Genomic DNA, 21,164 nt, shown 5'->3' with positions numbered 1-21,164 from the left:
TGACGTAACACACTGCATGCCATTTGTTGTGATTACGTCATCACCACTAACGAGGAATACATACTGTACATTAAAGCTATGTCCTTTTCACTCATCACACTCGAGGTATAGGCCATGTATATATACTTTATCTTTCTGATACAACCAATAAGAAAGTTATTTCAACAAAGTTTCATATTTTAACGTATAATTTGTGACAGTCATCAAGTTACTGAAAGCAAATAAATAGCTTTGGCTTATTTGCAAAAATTCTTGAATAACAAAATATAATATTGTGTAACGAGTTTAGAAAGCCAACATAGTTTCTAAATATCCATCCATAAAACAGTATTGTACTAACATGATAAATGCTACAAATTCAAATATATCCATTCTTTCAACTAAATGCATCCTTTTAAATAAACATGAGCCACCTCTGCATGCAAAGTGAATGAGATTTCCCATATACGAATTCACATGATAGGAGTGAGAACTTTGAAATGATCAGAGATTAATTTAAACCAGTGTAAGAAAGGGAACAAAGCAGGAATTCAGAAACACAAGGAGAACAACTACAGTATAAGAATAGGATGATACTCTTGTTGGAAACAAATGTCATTTACGTGGAACAAAGTCAAATGAAGGCTACACCACCCATCTCCTCACACTGCAGTTTTATAAAAAATAAAGAATAGGAAGGCTCATTGTTGAAGTGTGTTTGATAAAAATTAAGAAATTGAAAAAGGTTTTGAAAAAGTTTGTAGTGTTTCTTATACAGTAACTTAACAACAACTCTCAATTGTTTTCTTGCACAACATTTTTTTCTGGCAAATGCTTTACAATCGTCTTCCATGGTCTGATAATAAAGAAGTCAATGAAAAGAGTCAGCCAAGTCCTACAAGATTGCTCAGCTCTTGGCTGGGAGAAGGAAACAGTGTGGAGACTACAAGACTGGGCTAAAATGATCTGAGAACCAAGAGCTTAGGGATCCAATGCCGATGTCTGCGTAGCTGCTCGGGGATTTCTAGGTGTTGTGGTCTTACTGTTTGACAGGAAAGGCTGTTCACCATCACAGCTTCCTAAGTTTCTGGATGTCTGTCATGTGGGCTCATCCTGCATGAGGTTCAGGAGAGGAGCAGAAAGTGCTGCACCAGGCCCAGGAAGCAGGCTGTGAAGTTGTCCTGGACACAGCGGGTGACAGCAGAGCAGCCCCTCCAGGCACGCGTCTGGGCTCCTGCCCACACCCGCATGGCTCCCATCACCCGGCCACCAGCCAGAGGAAACACCCAGGGCTCATGAGTGACCAGAAGGGTGAGCTCTGGATCAGTACAGGACTGAAGAAGACGAGGCAAGAGACCTGCTGAGAACATGAAGAGAGAGAAAAGAGCAGCAGCACTGACACACACTGAAGATCAAGGTTAGAAAGAACACTTTCAAACAATCCCACTGGATTGTTGGAAGATGCTGTTCATTAAGAAAATGGTAGACAAACAGGTGCTTTAGTGTTGGTTCCCTTGCATTCTCTATAACACTATACCATTGGCAAAGTCAACTCTGCGGAAGTCTTTTGAATTAAGAGGGCACAAGTAGAACTTGTGTAGAAGGTCTCGGTTTTAAACGCCCAAGACACTTCCTTACCCAAAAGGTTATAAGAGCGTGGAACAAGGTACCCAGCCCTGTTGTTAAAGACTGCATCAGTATCTTTCAGGAAATGGCTGCATGAATCATGTACGATCAAAAAGCCACCGAAAAGTTATCAAAAGGGACCACTGTATGCTTATTTTTGTTAAAATTGCTTTTCTGTTTAAAAAAGCCATATCACAGACATTCACAAAAAGAAAAACAGAAGTGACCAAATACGTAAAAACCTCTTGCTGTTTTGATTCTTTTACCTTTAGATTATTTTACAGAATTAGATTCCATTCTATTGGTTTTAGACATATGGAGTCGTTGCACGATTTTAAATTGTATTAATAAGCGATGTGAACTAATGCAGGAGGTGTGTAACTTACAGTGTGCAGACGTCCAGCCTCGATCTGAAAAACTGACATCGAGATTGTCTTCCCAGGCGGCTCTAATAAAAGATGAACACCTTCTTAGACAGTGAACATTTGCTCATATATGCACTTTTTTTTCAGAGACTTTTGGCTTCTTATCTTGTATAATGGCCAGTTTTGTGGCTGTAGTCCAATAGTGCAGCAGGGTGCGGAGGAACACAGTTGGGAAGGAGCAGGCCTCTGTCAGGTGGGCCCTGATGCCATTTTTGACTGTCTGATTCAGTCGTTCACCCCACTGATTCCCGTTGGGTTGTATAAGGCCATACGAGTGTGTCGTATATCCTGGTCAGCCAAACTCAGTGGACACAAACGGCGGCCCATTGTCGGTGGTGATGTTGGTTGGAAAATCCCAGTGGGCAGAGAGGGAATCCAGGAAGTCAATGACTGCCTGAGTGGTGACCGATCTAGTGGAGGCCACTTCCAGCCATTTCAAGAGCAAATTAGAAACCATAATGAGGAAACTGTGATGGGGAAAGACACCATGCAGCTCCCCACAGATGTCCAGCTGGAGAAGATCCCAGGGCTCGGATGGCCAGTCTGGGGGCTGGAGAGGATGTGGTGCGGGGCTCTCTGTTTTCCTACTTCCTACTGTCCCAGGAGGAAGGCTTCACAGTACCTGACAAGTGTTTCGATGTCTCTGTCATTTCCTGGCCACGAAACCAGATCCAGACACTGCTGTTTGACTTTGACTATTCCCAAGTGGCCCTCGTGTGCCATCTGCAACACTCGCACCTAAAGGCAGGCAGGAATAACAGCACAGGTGCCCCGAATGACACACGACTCATTCCAGCAGGAGAGCTCATCTTTAACATGATGGAAGGGGCTCAGGTCAGTGGAGACCGTGGAGGGCCACTCCGAGTATATGGAAGTGTGGAGCTGGGAAAGCACTGGGTCCTGTCCTGAGGTCTGCTGAAGCTCCCGAGAGAGGCTGTGGCTTAGAGTGGCCAGTGCCTGATGTAGAGAGCAGTGCTGTAAGTGCCTGGTGGTCTGTCTGCATGTATGGCCAGGTACATGTCAAATCTTTCATGTGCCCAAACACAGGCTAAGACCTCTCTCTTTCACCCATGAGCACTTCTGTCTTGTCATGCAGAGAACCTGGGAGGGAGTGAGCCATCAAGATCCCCTTTGTGCCAGACCCCGGTATCCCCATATTCCCACGACAGTGTCACATGAACCAACACTGCATGTCGACATAACAGGTAAGTAATCCTGTGTTTAAATTGCTCATTAATGTAGTTGCGATCAGTGGTGACAGAACCATTCTCTTTATGTTTCAAACTGTTCCACACCTGGGCTGCTATCTGCCTGGCTTTTACATGTTCTCTCTGTGTTCACATGACTTTCCTACCGCAACACAAAGGCATGCTTTAGTGTCACACATGGTGAACCTTCAATGCAGAATCCTTGATTGCCTTTATAGCCAACTACGCCTTCTAGCAATTTTAAAGGATGTTAGGACCCTTTTCTTCTGCAAAAGGATAGATATATATCTCCCAGAACCAAGACTGCACCAACAAACCAGACAAGACAGTCATACTTTATAATTCCCTTTTTATTACGTAGCAATTACAATATCTATTACTGCCTACCCAAAACAGTATACACCATGTACGGATCATTGTAAGCTGCTTCAAACATCTGGTTGAAAGATTGTCCTTAATGACACTCTGGTCATGCTGATGACGTTGGGCTATTGACTCCTGCTGCCTCACACCCATTCTTTCATTCCGTGACATTAAATTTTAAAAATGGAGTTTTTTTCCTTAAAATGCTAAAATATTGTAAATATTAAAATACGACTTCTTGTGAAGATCAATCATCCAACACTGGCTTCATACAAACCAGTTTCCTCATTGCCTGTGAGAATAATTTAAAGATGTTTTTACGTTTCTTCTTGGACTTTTTAGTTTCCACTGCAGGAGATGGAGAATCTGAAAAGAGAGAGCAGAACATTTCTCCCATATTAACATTGTGCTCAATAGAAAGCTTGAGTGTTTATGCTGAAAATAAAAAAATCATTAATGCACTTTAAAAACGTCAGTTCACTCATTCAGTTGTTATGGTGTTGATAAGTTCCACAATAACGACATCAATTTTTAAACAAAAAGAGAACATTCCATGGAATGATGAGCAATCCCCATTTATCTGTAAATGACCAGGTGGAACATGCTAACATTTCTGGGGGACTCACCTGCTTGGTGGCCCTCAGCCTCACTATATTGTGTTCCTTTGTCAAGGCTCAGAGATTTCTGGCTGGCCTGTGTATAGACAAAGAACATGAGGTTAGATTATTCCATATACCAATACCAGGAAAAGCTCTTTGTATTAAGTTCCTACCCAAAAGTCCTCAATACTACGGGGCTATGCATCAGTTACTAGGGTGTGCCATTTGGGTAGTTAAGTAGAGAAGTGTAAAAACTTCAAAAACTTTTTTATACTGTGTCTGCAGCTTCTCCACATGCTGCCAACAAAATCTTATAGTCCTTTTTAAAGTTCTGAGGAACAGCCTATTGTATCCGAAGGATGGCTTGTGCACAAGGGCAAAGAAAAACAATCACTCCAAGCGTTTGACATCTGCACTGCTCATCCCTGTGCTTACCTTTTTGGCCTCCTCCTTCATTTTTCCAGGCTTTCTCTTTTCGTCTCTTGCTCTCTCCCGGAACGACGGTGGATCAGCAGCCATGGCATAGCCTGAGCTGTTCTCCTTTAGAGCTGGGACCGAGCCTGGAGCTGCACTGTGAAAGGCTACTGAATCCAGGGCAACATCGACAGCTGCAGAACCCATTTGACAGGAGGCTTTCTGGCCAGAATGACTCTTCAGGTTTGTGGAGGAAAAGGTGTCTGATTTAGAAAGTTCACTACGGCTGGTAAGTTGCAGACAGCTTTCATGTATTTCTACAGCCTCCTTCACAGCTGTGCAGCAGCTTTTTTCAGAAGGTACTTCTTCTGTGCCTCTGTCACTGCTCATCTCAGATTCCTTTGGGGCCAGGTCAAAAGTGCCAGCAGGCCCCGAGGAAAGGATACACGGACTGGAACATTCACTCCCTGAAACCAGGATTTTTAAAATTTCGCGGGTCACATGTGCTATCATCATTTTGATCACAGCCGGGCTTTGGGAAGCCACTGCTAACTGAAGGTCAAACTTTGAGCCCATTCTCTGGACAAGTTCTCTGTAAATGCAGCTCACAGCATTTTTAATCTTGTCAGGTGGTGGAAAGGTGGTGTTGTGTCCCTCCTCTTGGACTACAGACACCCCAGGGGCATTCATCTGTGCAGCCAAAGTTTGGTAAATCATATGCGAGGCCATCTGGCTAAACTGAAGCCTTGGCAGCCCATCTGGCTTGGAAGAGGGATCCAGTGATTTTGAAAACTCAGGATCTATTTTCAGCAAAAGGCACGATACTACTTCCTCTACTAAACCTAAGGGCAAGGATATGGAAGGAGGATCAGTAGGGTGTTTTGCGCTCATATTGGTAGAAGACTTCTGGTGGGCAATCACAGACTTATTTTGTTTTAGTTTTAAAATCTCTTTAACCACAAGCAGTGCAGCGCTGTTGAGAACCACCTCATTCTTGGCAGCTACTGCAAACTGGATAATGTACATGGAATCATATCCCTTCTCCAGTTGTCTAAGAACACTGTGTACAATCTCACTGATGGTCCCGGATTGACAGCAGACATTGCTTTCTTCTCTCTTCTCGCAGACCGTCATCCCTGGGACAGCACACAGCCGCTTCACCACATTATTGAACAGAGAGTGGATCAGGAATGTATGTTCAGACACATACCATGGGCTTCCTCCTCTACACAAATTTGGGACTATCTCCAAGAGCAGTGTGGAGATAATTTCTTTCACTGTTTCAGAACACACAGCGAGGCACTCTGAAGAGGCCACCGATGGTGCCGCTGCACAGCTTTGGCCACTGAATCTGACCAATTCATGTGTGGGGGAACAGGAGGATGAAGAATTTTCCCTGCTATTGTTAGACTTCAGTTGCTGCTGATGAAGTGGGACACATATATTTTGTAAATGATTTGGAATTCTTTTGCCCGATTTGGACTGGCCCTTAGCTGATTCTCCCAAGTCCTTCAAAAATAGTTTGGGTCTCACCACCATCTCAGAAGAGCTCTCTTTATCAAATGTGTGTTCCCCCACACATTTATGTGTGGGGGAACAGGAGGATGAAGAATTTTCCCTGCTATTGTTAGACTTCAGTTGCTGCTGATGAAGTGGGACACATATATTTTGTAAATGATTTGGAATTCTTTTGCCCGATTTGGACTGGCCCTTAGCTGATTCTCCCAAGTCCTTCAAAAATAGTTTGGGTCTCACCACCATCTCAGAAGAGCTCTCTTTATCAGAAACTCTCATTCCTGTTTCAGTGGGGTCTCTGCATGTCTGTTTGCTGTCGACCACTTCACAAGACATTCTGGTTCCGGAGAAGTCCTCATCCTGGACACATACGGTTTGGGGACTCTCTGCATACTGAACCCCTTTTGCACAGGCGTCCTCTTTGGCTGACACCCCTTCTATAGAGGGCACGCCTGCCTGCCTGAGGTCTGTAAGAGAGAAATGGTTTGTGTTCACAAAAAGATGTTCAATTTGGAGTAAGAACAAGAACTCAGATTCAGAAGCTTTATATCTCCTAATATTCTTTTAACTTAATGGTGCTAAAGTGGAAAAAAAAATAGGCTGAAGTGTCTAACATAAAACCACAGCTGACATGTTTTCCCATAATACAATTTATCTATCCTGTAAAAAACAAACAAACAAGCCTACTTTTCAAGAGCCAGAAGTGTGTAATAGTGATTAAGGGCTATTTCCACATGGGACACTACTACTATACCAATGAGCAGGGTAACTTTACCATGAATAACCTCACAATAATGGCCTGCTTTTGATTAACATACTGTACAGTCTATTAAATAAATAATACAAGTTGGTCCAATTAAGCAAGAAAATACCCAATATTCATATACTCTGACAAGAATATTGAATGTGCAGGCAACTGAATACTCACCTTGATGATCAATGTACAACACTTTAGTTGTAGAGGTGATAACAGTCATCTGAGATCCTATGAAGGATTTCATCATCAGGCTGTCATTGTACACCAGTGAACTGGGAGATGGGTGTTTCTTTGTCTCCAGCAGGCTGTTCTCTTCTCCAGGCAGGGATTTCAGATATAGCAATCTGCTTTCGCTCGTGCTATGAGGAGTGCAATTCCATCCCTTGTTCACCTTGAAAGTGATGTATCGTGAGTGGTTAGGGAATTGCGCTGTCGGCTTCCCATCCCAATTCTCAATCTTCAGGGTGAAGATCTGAGGAGATCTGCTGAGTGTGATCAAGGTTATTCTGGAAGAGCATGGAGTATTTTTTGGATTGTAGGCAAAGGTCCTGTCCCTTTCATTGGCAACGCTAGTGGTCACTGCCCTTACAATCATTGAAGAATGCACTCCTGAAGTCTGTGCTGACTTTGATGATGCTTGCGATGATGAGAAGCATTTCTGAATCTCTCTTCCAGTCCCATGGCCTTCAAGGGAAAATTCCTCTACGCCCAGTTTTTGGACAGCCATGTCTACGCACCTGAACTGAGGCTTGATCACCAGATTCTCTAAGGTGAGAGCTTTGACTGGTTTTTTGTTCATTCTGAATTTCTGAGCCCTCACCTCAGATTTCTCAGGCAGGACTGATGTGATTGAATGGGAAAGGGGCTCATCCAGCTCCAAAACTGAATTGCAGTGTGTGAGATAGCGCTGGACTTGGTGGGATGGGTGCAGTGCTACCTCCCTGTCCTTTCTCTCACACAAGTCTTGACACATGGGGTTTTTTATGGAATTAGAGACTGGATCCAGGCATAGAGGTGCCTTCTTCCTGGCCTGCCCCAAGGCATCTAAGTGAGTGAACTCCCTGCAGGGAAACAAGTTGCTCAGCAAGGGGCTAAACGAGACTTTGGAGCTGCATGGGGACGACTCCATATACAGCACTTTCTGGGAGCACTGTTCCTCTCCAAGCTGTGGAATGGCATGGATCGGCCTGTGGCTCACTCTCTCCATTCTTGTTGTTATAATTTGCAAAATGAGGTTCTGCCCCTCATTTGTAACCTATTTAAAAAAAAGACAAATACAAGACAAACAAGTCCTTAATTGAACAGAAAGACACTAAATGGGTCCCCACTTTTTTTATTATTAGGATACACAAAACAACTTTAATACATTGTTACGGTATAATTGTATACATTCTGAAATCTGAAAAACAGTTGAATCAGGTCTGTTCGTTTCTATGGCATACCAGAGGTATGGCATACCAGAGGTGACCAGTCTCCCTTAGTTTTATGAGATATCTTTAAAAAATCTCTCAAGTTACCCCCAGAAAGGAGGTACCAGGTGCTGTTGTGTACTTGTTTCACTAGATGGCGGCATTGGCCAAAAAGCTGCCTGTAGAGCACAGTCACTAGTGCTCAGTACAGCAAATTCTCTACAAGATTGACATCATGTCATATCCTCCACACTTTGTAGACAACCTCAGTATATTGGGTGTATTTATCATACTGATAGTGATGCAGTATCTAAAGCACACTACTCATCATTATGATTGTTTTGCCCCAAAGAATTTATACTCATATGTACTCACTATTCCTCTTATGTCCTTTACTATCTTCCTTTCTCTGTAAAAACATAAGCAATGGATTTTGATCAGTGCAAAATTACTTTAAAATCTGACAAACTCTTCAGAGAGTCCTGCACATTTAAAAATAAAGATGAATTACAAGGAATTATAAATAATATTTTTACTGATGTTTTACTCAGGATCCCACCTCTGCTTTACAAAATCTGAAACACATGACGTGACCATATATCTGCCCACTGAAATGACATACAAAATCAGAGAAGAAAGACTCACAAAGCAGAGCGCTTCTGATTCCTGAACTTCGTGACGATTCCTGAACTTTCTACTTTAGATGAAGTGTGGCTCATCTTTCCCAAGAACATGAGATGGCCAGAATCTGTTCCTGAAGAGAGGAGAAATATCCATGGCTTCAGTTCACTATGTCTGTTAATACAGGGCAGTTAGTAAGGCAAACATATCCCAGCCTGGTCTAAAAGCACTTGTGATTTTTGATTATTGGAAAAGATTTGTATGGTTACAGATTTTCTTTATGGATGTATAACAGTGTGCGTTTGCCCTGAACCCTTCTTTGCCTCTGCTGGTCTTACTTGTTTCATTGCCAAAAACATCTGAGGCCTCTTTCTCTGTCTCCATGTCATTTTCAATTTCCGAAATCCTCTGCAATTACACAAATAAAGTAGAAAGATACTGTAAACAGCAAGCAAAGAAATCACTGTTTGCATCTGCTTCTATGAACAACATTTCAGAAATTCACTTGCATGTTCACAGTTATTGTTTGAATATAACAAAACCACAAGGCCCAATTCTATCAGTCTGAAAGAAGAGCTGTTCAAAGTTGTATGGAAGTACAGTCATCAGTTTAAGTGACATAGAAGTTCAAAAGCGAAGAACATTGTTGAACAGATTATTCCAAGTTTTGACTTAAGGAAAGGACCAAAAGAAAGATACCGATTATGCTTTTGTGAATGCTCACTTTTCCAATAAAACACAATCCACCCCTGGATTCCACAATAGTCCTTGATAGTTGAGGTCCTTAAAATGTTTTTACCCTGTCTTACTTACAAATAAAAAGTTGCTCGGCATCAGGTGAGATCTGGGTATGCAGACTGAAGAGATGTTCTCCTCACATGGACTGAGAACACTGACATCAGGGCTGCTATCAGCTGTAAAAAAAAACAACCTTTCATTAACTGCAATAATAGAAATACTAAGAGAGACTGTGCTCTACCCCCTGATCACAGAAGACTCCACAGCTGAAACGCTGTGCCTCTTTTCTTTTCCTTTCAACATGGAATAAACCTTTACCTGTTCCTTTGCAAACTACACATGCTGACGCATCTCCCTACTTGAATTTCTTATTCCCAGTACATAGCCCATTTCTCTCAAATAATAGCCCTCATCTTAGAATACAGAAATGAGTGCAATAACTACAGTGCGACTGTGAACAACTGTATTGAGAACGAATGCTGTTATTGTCAATATAAGTAAAATGTGAATAATTAGAAATCCTAAGCTTCACAAGCTGCTTGTGAAGAGATGGGATGTTATTGCTTACCCTGGTCACCGCTTGGGGGTATTTCTCTGACCTGTCCGGTCTTGGAAACGCTCCCATGATCTGCTGGTTCATCGCCAGCTTGCAGGTGAGCTTTGAGCTTGGGGGCCACTGTCTCCTGAAGTGCCTGCTGTTAGGGGAAGAGGAGAGACAGCCTGAATGAGAACACGCCACGCGGTGTTTATTTCAAACTTTATTACACTTCCCACCGTCCTCGATGTCTGTGATGTGTTAATGAAGATAGCAAAAACAAAAAAACACATACGGTTAAAATATAATAAATACATGTATATCTTTAAATTGTCTGTTGGCCCAGCATGCGTTCACTAACTTGATCGAGTCGTTCGTTAAAAGCCGGTTTTTGAGTAAAAATTCACATTTCACTTCCAGCTGAAGACTGACCGTAGTGACATTACTTTTTAAACAGAAAAAAGAACAGTTGACATAAGAGCACCAAACCAGGCTATTCCTTTTGTCCAGTAGGCTTGGACTGTATTAAATATATGATTTTGAAAAACAGTGTCTTAAAGGATTGACTAGGATTGATTATTAAATTAACCGAGTGTTAGATAAAATAATTAAAAGCGTTACAAGAATACATAAGTAAAACGTAATTGAACGTAACAACTTCGTCAATATAAAGTAAACGACGTAAACTAGTTTAAAAGTATTTTGATTTCCATTTTAACCTTTTAAGATTATTTGAACGTAACTGATATTAACTCCGCTTAACAGAATTGCAAGGAAAAATGTTAACGTTTTAAAACTGCTCACCAGCGATTAACAGGTTCATACATGCCTGGCTAGATATGTACATCATCTATAAAACAATGTCAATCTTTGATGTAAAAAGCTACTTTAATTGAAGTAATATGAAGGAGGCGGCGCCCCGACCATAGCCTCGAGAGCATTACCTCAGAAACCATGTGATCGGTTTTAACAGGTGCAGGAGCTCTACCGCGGGCTTTCCTACGACGTCTTCTTCCCATGTTTCTCAGAATAAAGTGTGTTAATTGTTTATATTAATTTAATTATATTAAATTACACAGAGCAAACGCGAGGAATTACACCAAGCTAGCTGCAGGTGCAGTGTAATTTTAAAAAACCACGGTCCTCTGTACTATGGCAACCTTTGTGACGTAACACACTGCATGCCATTTGTTGTGATTACGTCATCACCACTAACGAGGAATACATACTGTACATTAAAGCTATGTCCTTTTCACTCATCACACTCGAGGTATAGGCCATGTATATATACTTTATCTTTCTGATACAACCAATAAGAAAGTTATTTCAACAAAGTTTCATATTTTAACGTATAATTTGTGACAGTCATCAAGTTAATGAAAGCAAATAAATAGCTTTGGCTTATTTGCAAAAAATTCTTGTATAACAAAATATAATATTGTGTAACGAGTTTAGAAAGCCAACATAGTTTCTAAATATCCATCCATAAAACAGTATTGTACTAGCATGATCAATGCTACAAATTCAAATATATCCATTCTTTCAACTAAATGCATCCTTTTAAATAAACATGAGCCACCTCTGAATGCAAAGTGAATGAGATTTCCCATATACGAATTCACATGGTAGGAGTGAAAACTTTGAAATGATCAGAGATTAATTTAAACCAGTGTAAGAAAGGGAACAAAGCAGGAATTCAGAAACACAAGGAGAACAACTACAGTATAAGAATAGGATGATACTCTTGTTGGAAACAAATGTCATTTACGTGGAACAAAGTCAAATGAAGGCTACACCATCCATCTCCTCACACTGCAGTTGTATAGAAAATAAAGAATAGGAAGGTACATTGTTGAAGTGTGTTTGATAAAAATTAAGAAATTGAAAAAGGTTTTGAAAAAGTTTGTAGTGTTCCTTATAGCTTAACAACAACTCTCAATTGTTTTCTTGCACAACATTTTTTCTGGCAAATGCTTTACAATCGTCTTCCATGGTCTGATAATAAAGAAGTCAATGAAAAGAGTCAGCCAAGTCCTACAAGATTGCTCAGCTCTTGGCTGGGAGAAGGAAACAGTGTGGAGACTACAAGACGGGGCTGAAATGATCGGAGAACCAAGAGCTTAGGGATCCAATGCCGATGTCTACGTAGCTGCTCAAGGTGTTGTGGTCTTACTGTTTGACAGGAAAGGCTGTTCACCATCACAGCTTCCTAAGTGTCTGGACGTCTGTCATGTGGGCTCATCCTGCATGAGGTTCAGGAGAGGAGCAGGCAGTGCTGCACCAGGCCCAGGAAGCAGGCTGTGAAGTTGTCCTGGACACAGCGGGTGACAGCAGAGCAGCCCCTCCAGGCACGCGTCTGGGCTCCTGCCCACACCTGCATGGCTCCCACCACCCGGCCACCAGCCAGAGGAAACACCCAGGGCTCATGAGTGACCAGAAGGGTGAGCTCTGGATCAGTACAGGACTGAAGAAGACGAGGCAGGAGACCTGCTGAGAACATGAAGAGAGAGAAAAGAGCAGCAGCACTGACACACACTGAAGATCAAGGTTAGAAAGAACACTTTCAAACAATTCCACTGGATTGTTGGAAGATGCTGTTTATTAAGAAAATGGTAGACAAACAGGTGCTTTAGTGTTGGTTCCCTTGCATTCTCTATAACACTATACCATTGGCAAAGTCAACTCTGCGGAAGTCTTTTGAATTAAGAGGGCACAAGTAGAACTTGTGTAGAAGGTCTCGGTTTTAAACGCCCAAGACACTTCCTTACCCAAAAGGTTATAAGAGCGTGGAACAAGGTACCCAGCCCTGTTGTTAAAGACTGCATCAGTATCTTTCATGAAATGGCTGCATGAATCATGTACGATCAAAAAGCCACCGAAAAGTTATCAAAAGGGACCACTGTATGCTTATTTTTGTTAAAATTGCTTTTCTGTTTAAAAAAGCCATATCACAGACATTCACAAAAAGAAAAACAGAAGTGACCAAATACATAAAAACCTCTTGCTGTTTTGATTCTTTTACCTTTAGATTCTTTTACAGAATTAGATTCTATTCTATTGGTTTTAGACAAATGGAGTCGGTGCACGATTTTAAATTGTATTAATAAGCGATATGCACTAATGCAGGAGGTGTGTAACTTACAGTGTGCAGACGTCCAGCCTCGATCTGAAAAACTGACATCGAGATTGTCTTCCCAGGCAGCTCTAATAAAAGATGAACACCTTCTTAGACAGTGAAAATTTGCTCATATATGCACTTTTTTTCAGAGACTTTTGGCTTCTTATCTTGTATAATGGCCAGTTTTGTGGCTGTAGTGCAATAGTGCAGCAGGGTGCAGAGGAACACAGTTGGGAAGGAGCAGGCCTCTGTCAGGTGGGCCCTGATGCCATTTTTGACTGTCTGATTCAGTCGTTCACCCCACTGATTGCCGTTGGGTTGTATAAGGCCATACGAGTGTGTCGTATGTCCTGGTCAGCCAAACTCAGTGGACACAAACGGCGGCCCATTGTCGGTGGTGATGTTGGTTGGAAAATCCCAGTGGGCAGAGAGGGAATCCAGGAAGTCAATGACTGCCTGAGTGGTGACCGATCTAGTGGAGGCCACTTCCAGCCATTTCAAGAGCAAATTAGAAACCATAATTAGGAAACTGTGATGGGGAAAGACACCATGCAGCTCCCCACAGATGTCCAGCTGGAGAAGATCCCAGGGCTCGGATGGCCAGTCTGGGGGCTGGAGAGGATGTGGTGCGGGGCTCTCTGTTTTCCTACTTCCTACTGTCCCAGGAGGAAGGCTTCACAGTACCTGACAAGTGTTTCGATGTCTCTGTCATTTCCTGGCCACGAAACCAGATCCAGACACTGCTGTTTGAGTTTGACTATTCCCAAGTGGCCCTCGTGTGCCATCTGCAACACTCGCACCTAAAGGCAGGCAGGAATAACAGCACAGGTGCCCCGTATGACACACGACTCATTCCAGCAGGAGAGCTCATCTTTAACATGATGGAAGGGGCTCAGGTCAGTGGAGACCGTGGAGGGCCACTCCGAGTATATGGAAGTGTGGAGCTGGGAAAGCACTGGGTCCTGTCCTGAGGTCTGCTGAAGATCCTGAAGAGAGGCTGTGGCTTAGAGTGGCCAGTGCCTGATGTAGAGGGCAGTGCTGTAAGTGCCTGGTGGTCTGTCTGCATGTATGGCCAGGTACATGTCCCACCTTTCATGTGCCCTAACGCAGGCTAAGACCTCTCTCTTTCACCCATGAGCACTTCTGTCTTGTCGTGCAGAGAACCCAGGAGGGAGTTAGCCATCAAGATCCCCTTTGTGCCAAATGTATCCCCATATTTCCAAGACAGTGTCACATGAACCAACACTGCATGTCGACATAACAGGTAAGTAATCCTGTGTTTAAATTGCTCCTTAATAGAACTGTGATCAGTGGTGACAGAACCATTCTCTTTATTTTTCAAATTGTTCCACACCTGGGCTGCTATCTGCCTGGCTTTTACATGTTCTCTCTGTGTTCACATGAGTTTCCTACCGCAACACAAAGGCATGCTTTAGTGTCACACAGAGATGAAATACTTGGGTCAGTTTGCTATCAGCAAATAAACAAACTAGAGTGGCTAAATGGCTTCCTCGTATCTCAACACCTTTTTAACATTCTTATGTCATTCTTGTACCATTGGACGGTTCATTAACTTAAGAAAACAGTTCTCTCTCCAGAGATTTATTGGGATTGTTGAATCCATTCGTCCTTGGTTTGATCACCGTTTTTTCACCAGGTAACAAAAAGGTAATATTGTGGAACAAGTAAAGGTTTATTCCATGGGTTTGTGAAAGGCACAAAAATTATTCACCACAAGGTGGCACTGTATCCCATGGTGTGCAATACATGGGGAAATGCAGCTGTGACTTCACAGAGTAAAGCACCTCTTGTACAACTTGCCCATCGGGCAGGTAGCTGTAGCCTGAGAACATTTGAAGTAGAAAAAACTGTTGTAACCCATGAAGACTGTCAGTATTTTTCTGTCTCACCTTAAAATATAAAAAAGATTGAAAGTGAATGTGCGTTGGATAGCTGGGAGTGTAAATAAAGCTAGACCCTAATGCAGTAAGAGGTGCAAGGTACAGTACACCCTGGTGAGATGACACACACTCACACCAGGGGGCAGTTTTACAAGGCATCCTCGATTAACCAAATAACTTTTGAACACATGTTGACAAAAGGTTGGATTTTCCATTCAAATCAAAGCACGATTGAATTATCTGGTTAAGTAACTAGAGCAAGATATGCTCTATTCTCTATTACCTGATATTGTTATTACTTATGCTGCAGCTTTTCTGAACTAGCTTTATACTGTAGTCACTGGATGTTACTATCCAATATCCCAGCTCCTGCTAAAACACACAATGACTCTGTTTTTTTCTGTAGGTTCCAGTGACCAGGCAGTGTATCAAATACAATTCCCTCATTTGCTCAGCCTCTTTCAAACAAACCCTTTGATTTATTACAATGTTTGGACAATATTTAATAAAAAAAGGAATCACTGTTTTAAACTGGGCAATTGAGAATATTCCTGAAAATGTAAATTCACAGGAAAATATATAGGGCAAAGAGCATGTGGATGACAGTAAAAGAAACACGCCACACTTTAGTAGGCGGAAGAGTTGAGCGTCACATCCTTCTCATCCTCACCAGAGAAGACCCCTGGCAAAAAAATAAATGCCAATAAACTGAAGTTCATTATGAAATCCAGCAAAATATTTCAAGATAGGACAAAGATATAGAAACTACTGTACATGAGCATGCATTTATTGGCAATACTTAATTTACATTATTATGGCATTGAAGTGAAGCTCCGCTTTAAGCCATTGTGTAATTGTACAATATTTTATAGTGCAGTAATTTATTTACAGTAGCTGGACCTCAATGGGAGGACCTGGCAGCTCCTCAAGACACAATAAGAGAATATCATCCACAGTGGTCCTGTACAATAAAGAGCAGAGCAGTCCTCTGAATGAAAATGTTGCCTAATTTTAGCCCACAAAAAGAAACACGATCAGAGTAAACTGGAGGAGGAGGAATTGTTGTGAGGTGAGGCTCCCCCCAGATTGCAGATGGTCTTAAACTACTGTAGGTAAAAATGTATCCTAATTACAAACGGGAAAAAATTAACCTAAATAAGATTAGATTAACATACTGTATATTCTAAAAAAAATGGATCAGAGAATGGTGTTCTGCTATGACGTGTCTCTCAGCTCTTCCACCCTGTTGATCCAGATGAAAGAGAAGAAAGTCATCACAGTGTAAAGATGGAGGGAAGAAACTCGCTCTTCCTGAGGGTGGTAATGTTATACAACAAAGCACGTTGCTGATGTGAAATCGTGCATCATCCATCATTTCAAAACATGGGAAACAATGACATAATGGAAACTGTACATTATGAACGTCTAAGTCTAGGTAACAGCCATTGTAGGAATACCCATTTAAATTCTTTTTGATGGAAATTATTGATAGTTTAATAATTTCTAGGTTAGAATTTGATTTTATACTGTATAGTGATGCTATAAATTGATTTTGTCTTAAACAAATCTGCAATATTTGGCCCTGAGGGGACTTTAACGAGGATATATGGTATGTGCAGTCCAGAACATGTAATGTTAGGAAATGCTGCAAGAAATGTTTAGATCATGAAACACTACTACAGAGAACAGAAGCTACATTTATAGTGGATGGAATTATATATAAGAATATTGCCAGCTATTTCATGACACCCTTGTTTGATGGTATTCACTAATGTATGACTGAGAAACATTATAAATGCACACAAAAAGTGTTTTACTGCAAAATGCCACTTCCCATATTGCATGACACACTGTCACTTTTCTGAAGCGCTCCGAGTAATCTACACAGGAGAAATTGCAGTCACAAGGAATCTGAGGCCTATGAGCCGAGTTTTATTTTAATTCTGAACTATGATGAGCAGTATTAACAATGTATGGACTTCAGAGACAGTGAATGTTAAGGACACCTTGTCTGCTGAAACAGACAAATAAAAACAATCAGCGAACTGTAAAGGGTTTTGACGATCTCTAAACGTTCCATCTCTCCGCAAAGCTCTTACGTCAGCTGGATCCCTGAAGAAAAGTGACATTGTTTTATCAGGGAATTGATTGGTGAATGAGTCAAGCCATTAACTACAAAGTCAGAATAGAGCATATCTTGCTCTAGTTACTTAACCAGATAATTCAATCGTGCTTTGATTTGAATGGAAAATCCAACCTTTTGTCAACATGTGTTCAAAAGTTATTTGGTTAATCGAGGATGCCTTGTAAAACTGCCCCCTGGTGTGAGTGTGTGTCATCTCACCAGGGTGTACTGTACCTTGCACCTCTTACTGCATTAGGGTCTAGCTTTATTTACACTCCCAGCTATCCAACGCACATTCACTTTCAATCTTTTTTATATTTTAAGGTGAGACAGAAAAATACTGACAGTCTTCATGGGTTACAGCAGTTTTTTCTACTTCAAATGTTCTCAGGCTACAGTTACCTGCCCGATGGGCAAGTTGTACAAGAGGTGCTTCACTCTGTGAAGTCACAGCTGCATTTCCCCATGTATTGCACACCATGGGATACAGTGCCACCTTGTGGTAAATTTTTTTTGTGCCTTTCACAAGCCCATAATCCCATAAACTGCTCATTTTAAAAAGCACAATACTTGACGCAGACTAAACCAATACTGTACTTTACAGTATACTGGAGGCATTTTTTTCATTGTACCTGATATGAAATTTGAAATAAGTGCTCTGACTGGTTTGCAGCCTGTGTACTGTTTTTTTACTATAAACATTTAAGTTTTGTGTTTTTCTCTATTTCTGTTAAAAAATAGAGCACATTTTTGTACCTGGAAATTGTTTCTAATCACCACTGGGAGCCAAGGAGGAACATTTTCTTATACAGTTGCTATTTCGCTTCCTTAAGAGCAGAACAGTCCATGTCAACAACAGCTTCATTTTCACAAATAAATTGCTTTAGTGAATTCATAGAGCACATGTTCCTTTAATAATCCTTCACTTAGCTAGTATACACATCCTTTATCTTTCACGACCGCCAGATCCATTGTACCTACTCATAGTAAAACAAATAATTTAGTTAGGCTAATATAACTATATTAAAATTCTTTAATGCATTTTTGTTGGTCTTGTAAATTCACCTTTTTTTCTCTTTAAAGTTTAGTTCTCTAAATTACAGGTTGTATTTATGCTTTAATCATGTATTTTTTTTTAGGAAAAGCCTAATTTTCACACAATTTTCCTCTTTAAATTTAATCCCTCTTTAATCCCCATTTAATTTTAATGTAAAAAATACAATTAGATCTGTCAAGCACTAGCTCCTCTGTCCATTCTACTTCTGAAACCTTGGGTAAAGTATAGAATGACATTTAATAAATAGTATTGCTTCACTGCAGTGTGTGGTTTGCAGCGTGACTGGCTTTCTCGGCGGAGTTCATCAGTGACTGCCGTCGGCTGGTTGATCCCCTTCAGACAGAGAGCCATGGGCTTGAGGCCCAGCTTGCTGACCTTGGCTCCCATAGAAGCAGGGACTAGTTGGCACTCCCTAGATGGAGTTTGTGGACAGGAGGCCTTGGGCTGAAAGTAAGAAATACTTCCTTAGGTCCCCGTCACAGGGAAGAGAGTGCACCCCTAGGCCATTCCAGGCTTACTGCCCTGTGCAGGCAAGAGGCAGTATTGAGGGAGATCAAGCATGTGGGTAAATAAGAGAGTGGTATAGAGAAGAGGCGTTTAGATTTCAAGGACCTGAACCCCAGCAGCACCAATGTATTGGAGAAGTATATGTGCAGAACAGTATTTAAACAGGGACAGAGCGCTCATGACACACTAATTCTGGTGGGGTCAGGAAAGCCCTGTGCAAGCTACTGTAGAAACATGGAGACTTGAATGTAACATTCTGACATTCCTGCATTAACAGGAAACAATGACAGTATACTGTAGGAATAACTGAAAAACAACCAGGGAAAGGTGATGGAATTTTATAACACACTAGAGATGAAACAGCATCCATCATTACTGATTAAATATGATGGGGGTGGTTTGGGGGGGGGGGGGGGGGTATAATAAAAACGTATATACTTTTTTCAGAAATATACATAAAAAATAACCTTTCAGTTTTTTACGTAACACATATAGATCAAAATATTTAATTTTTTTACAACAACAAAATGACCTAAGGTAAAAAAAGATTTAAAATGATTGAAATAAAAATAAACAAATAAAACAAAAAAGATTAACCCAAAAAGACATAAAACATAAACATAAAATGTTCATCCTTTCATGGATAGTTACATAGAGTGGCTTTCTGATGATGGATGAAAATTTAAACCAAATTACACAACTCAAGAGGATATTCTGTATTTCTTACCCCTGTAATATATCATTCCACATTCCACTTTACTGACATTGTTAACTTTTTGCTAATGTCCACTTGCATCACTACAGCCAGTACCCATTTTTAAAGATTTTTAATTTTACACTGGTCTTGTTTTCTACTCATAACCTTTTGAGTCAAGGATCATTCAAGCCTGCAGATCTTTGTAAACTGAGTTACTGGCCCTGTCACTGCAAAAGAGCAATGAAGTATTCAGAAATGTGCTGACATGTCAGAATTACTGTTCTGTATCCACACTGCAGCCCTTGGCTTAGCCTTGTCTAAAAACGAAGAGCTGCCCAATGAAACATATTGAGCATGAAGAGGAACATATCACTCTTTTCTTGCTCTGTATCTTTAAGCTGTGTATGGATATTGGTGTAATTTTGATTAATCAAACGTGATACACTCAGGTGTATGATACACTCAGATGACATGAACTATTAAGTACATACAAAACATCTGATTAGTAAGAGCTGATTTGGCTCAGGAGATGAAGTGATATAACCTTTTGAATGCCAAGCCTGGTGAAAATCAAATAAAAACACAGGAAGAAACACATACTGTGTACTACAACTGTGTACAGTGGTGTGAAAAAGTGTTTGCCCCCTTCCTGATTTCTTTTTTTTTTTGCATGTTTGTCACACTGAAATGTTTCAGATCATCAAACAAATTGAAATATTAGACAAAGATAACACAAGTAAACACAAAATGCAGTTTTTAAATGAAGGTTTTTATTATTAAGGGAAAAAAAATCCAAACCTACATGGCCCTGTGTGAAAAAGTGATTGCCCCCCCTGTTAAAACATAAATCAACTGGTTTATCACATCTTTGGAAAGCTGAGTTCAATTTCTCTAGCCACACCCAGGCCTGATTACTGCCACACCTGTTCTCAATCAAGAAATCACTTAAATAGGACCTGCCTGACAAAGTGAAGTAGACCAAAAGATCCTCAAAAGCTAGACATCATGCTGCGATCCAAAGAAATTCAGGAAAAAAAATAAAAAAAAACATTTCTTAACATCGTAACAACAATAATAATAATGATGACGATGAAGATTAATAGAAAGTCATGATTGGTATAGGCCAGGGTGAAATATAAGGAACATTACTAAATCTTGTTTTGGACAATACAAAACTCATGTTGTTGTATTGTATTATTGTTGTATATGTTATATGTTTATGTGCTCTTGATGTGCAAGACAAATTCCCTTAGGAACAATAAAAGCTAGTTCAATTCAACTGTTACTAATTATTATGAATTAGTAGTAATAGTATTATTAAGATTACTATTACTATTTTGAAATACTTTTATAATAATTAATAATATTTTTAATAGTAGTACTGCTATCAGTACCATCCAATGCCATCTTCATTTTCAAGTTCAATGGATGATATCATAAAATCAATCATGTTGGCTCACATCGAGACTAAAAGACTAAATTATGATCACAGCTAGCCAGCTGGGGAGGTTGTCCAAGGAACCAAGGAGCAAATTGTGGAAATAAAAACTGAGCTGTGTGACAGTGCCCT

General features: G+C 40.7%; 1 protein-coding gene and 1 long non-coding RNA gene across 2 annotated transcripts; one reads left to right on the top strand and one right to left on the bottom strand.

The window, feature by feature from the left end:
• The first annotated feature begins 1,147 nt into the window (after positions 1-1,147).
• On the top strand, positions 1,148-4,071 carry LOC148649932 (uncharacterized). Its single transcript, XR_015925969.1, has 3 exons — positions 1,148-1,396; positions 3,127-3,235; positions 3,944-4,071. It is a non-coding gene; the product is annotated as an uncharacterized LOC148649932 (long non-coding RNA).
• LOC148649931 (uncharacterized) lies at positions 3,571-11,336 on the bottom strand. Its single transcript, XM_088603154.1, has 11 exons — positions 11,134-11,336; positions 10,223-10,349; positions 9,730-9,830; positions 9,255-9,324; positions 8,941-9,049; positions 8,671-8,704; positions 7,058-8,141; positions 6,201-6,596; positions 4,636-5,978; positions 4,228-4,294; positions 3,571-3,967 (listed from the first exon to the last, which is right to left on the bottom strand). The coding sequence occupies exons 1-11, from the start codon at positions 11,206-11,208 to the stop codon at positions 3,849-3,851; spliced, it is 3,525 nt and encodes a 1,174-aa protein (XP_088459280.1). The 5' UTR covers positions 11,209-11,336; the 3' UTR covers positions 3,571-3,848.
• Positions 11,337-21,164: the final 9,828 nt, after the last annotated feature.

This window comes from Lepisosteus platostomus, chromosome 13 (assembly GCF_059453375.1).
Source record: "Lepisosteus platostomus isolate fLepPlt1 chromosome 13, fLepPlt1.hap1, whole genome shotgun sequence".
Taxonomy (NCBI): domain Eukaryota; kingdom Metazoa; phylum Chordata; class Actinopteri; order Semionotiformes; family Lepisosteidae; genus Lepisosteus; species Lepisosteus platostomus.
Note: the sequence above shows the minus strand (reverse complement) of the source record. Positions and strands in the feature narration are given on the sequence as shown.

What these genes read in the sequence shown, in the direction of transcription:
- LOC148649931 (XM_088603154.1), bottom strand. Translation starts at nt 11,208, where the DNA reads ATGGGAAGAAGACGTCGTAGGAAAGCCCGCGGTAGAGCTCCTGCACCT. An exon ending in ACCCCCAAGCGGTGACCAGG is followed by an intron (nt 9,831 to 10,222) that starts GTAAGCAATAAC and finishes TTTTTTTTACAG; the next exon opens with CTGATAGCAGCCCTGATGTC. An exon ending in TGAAGGAGGAGGCCAAAAAG is followed by an intron (nt 4,295 to 4,635) that starts GTAAGCACAGGG and finishes GTCTATACACAG; the next exon opens with GCCAGCCAGAAATCTCTGAG.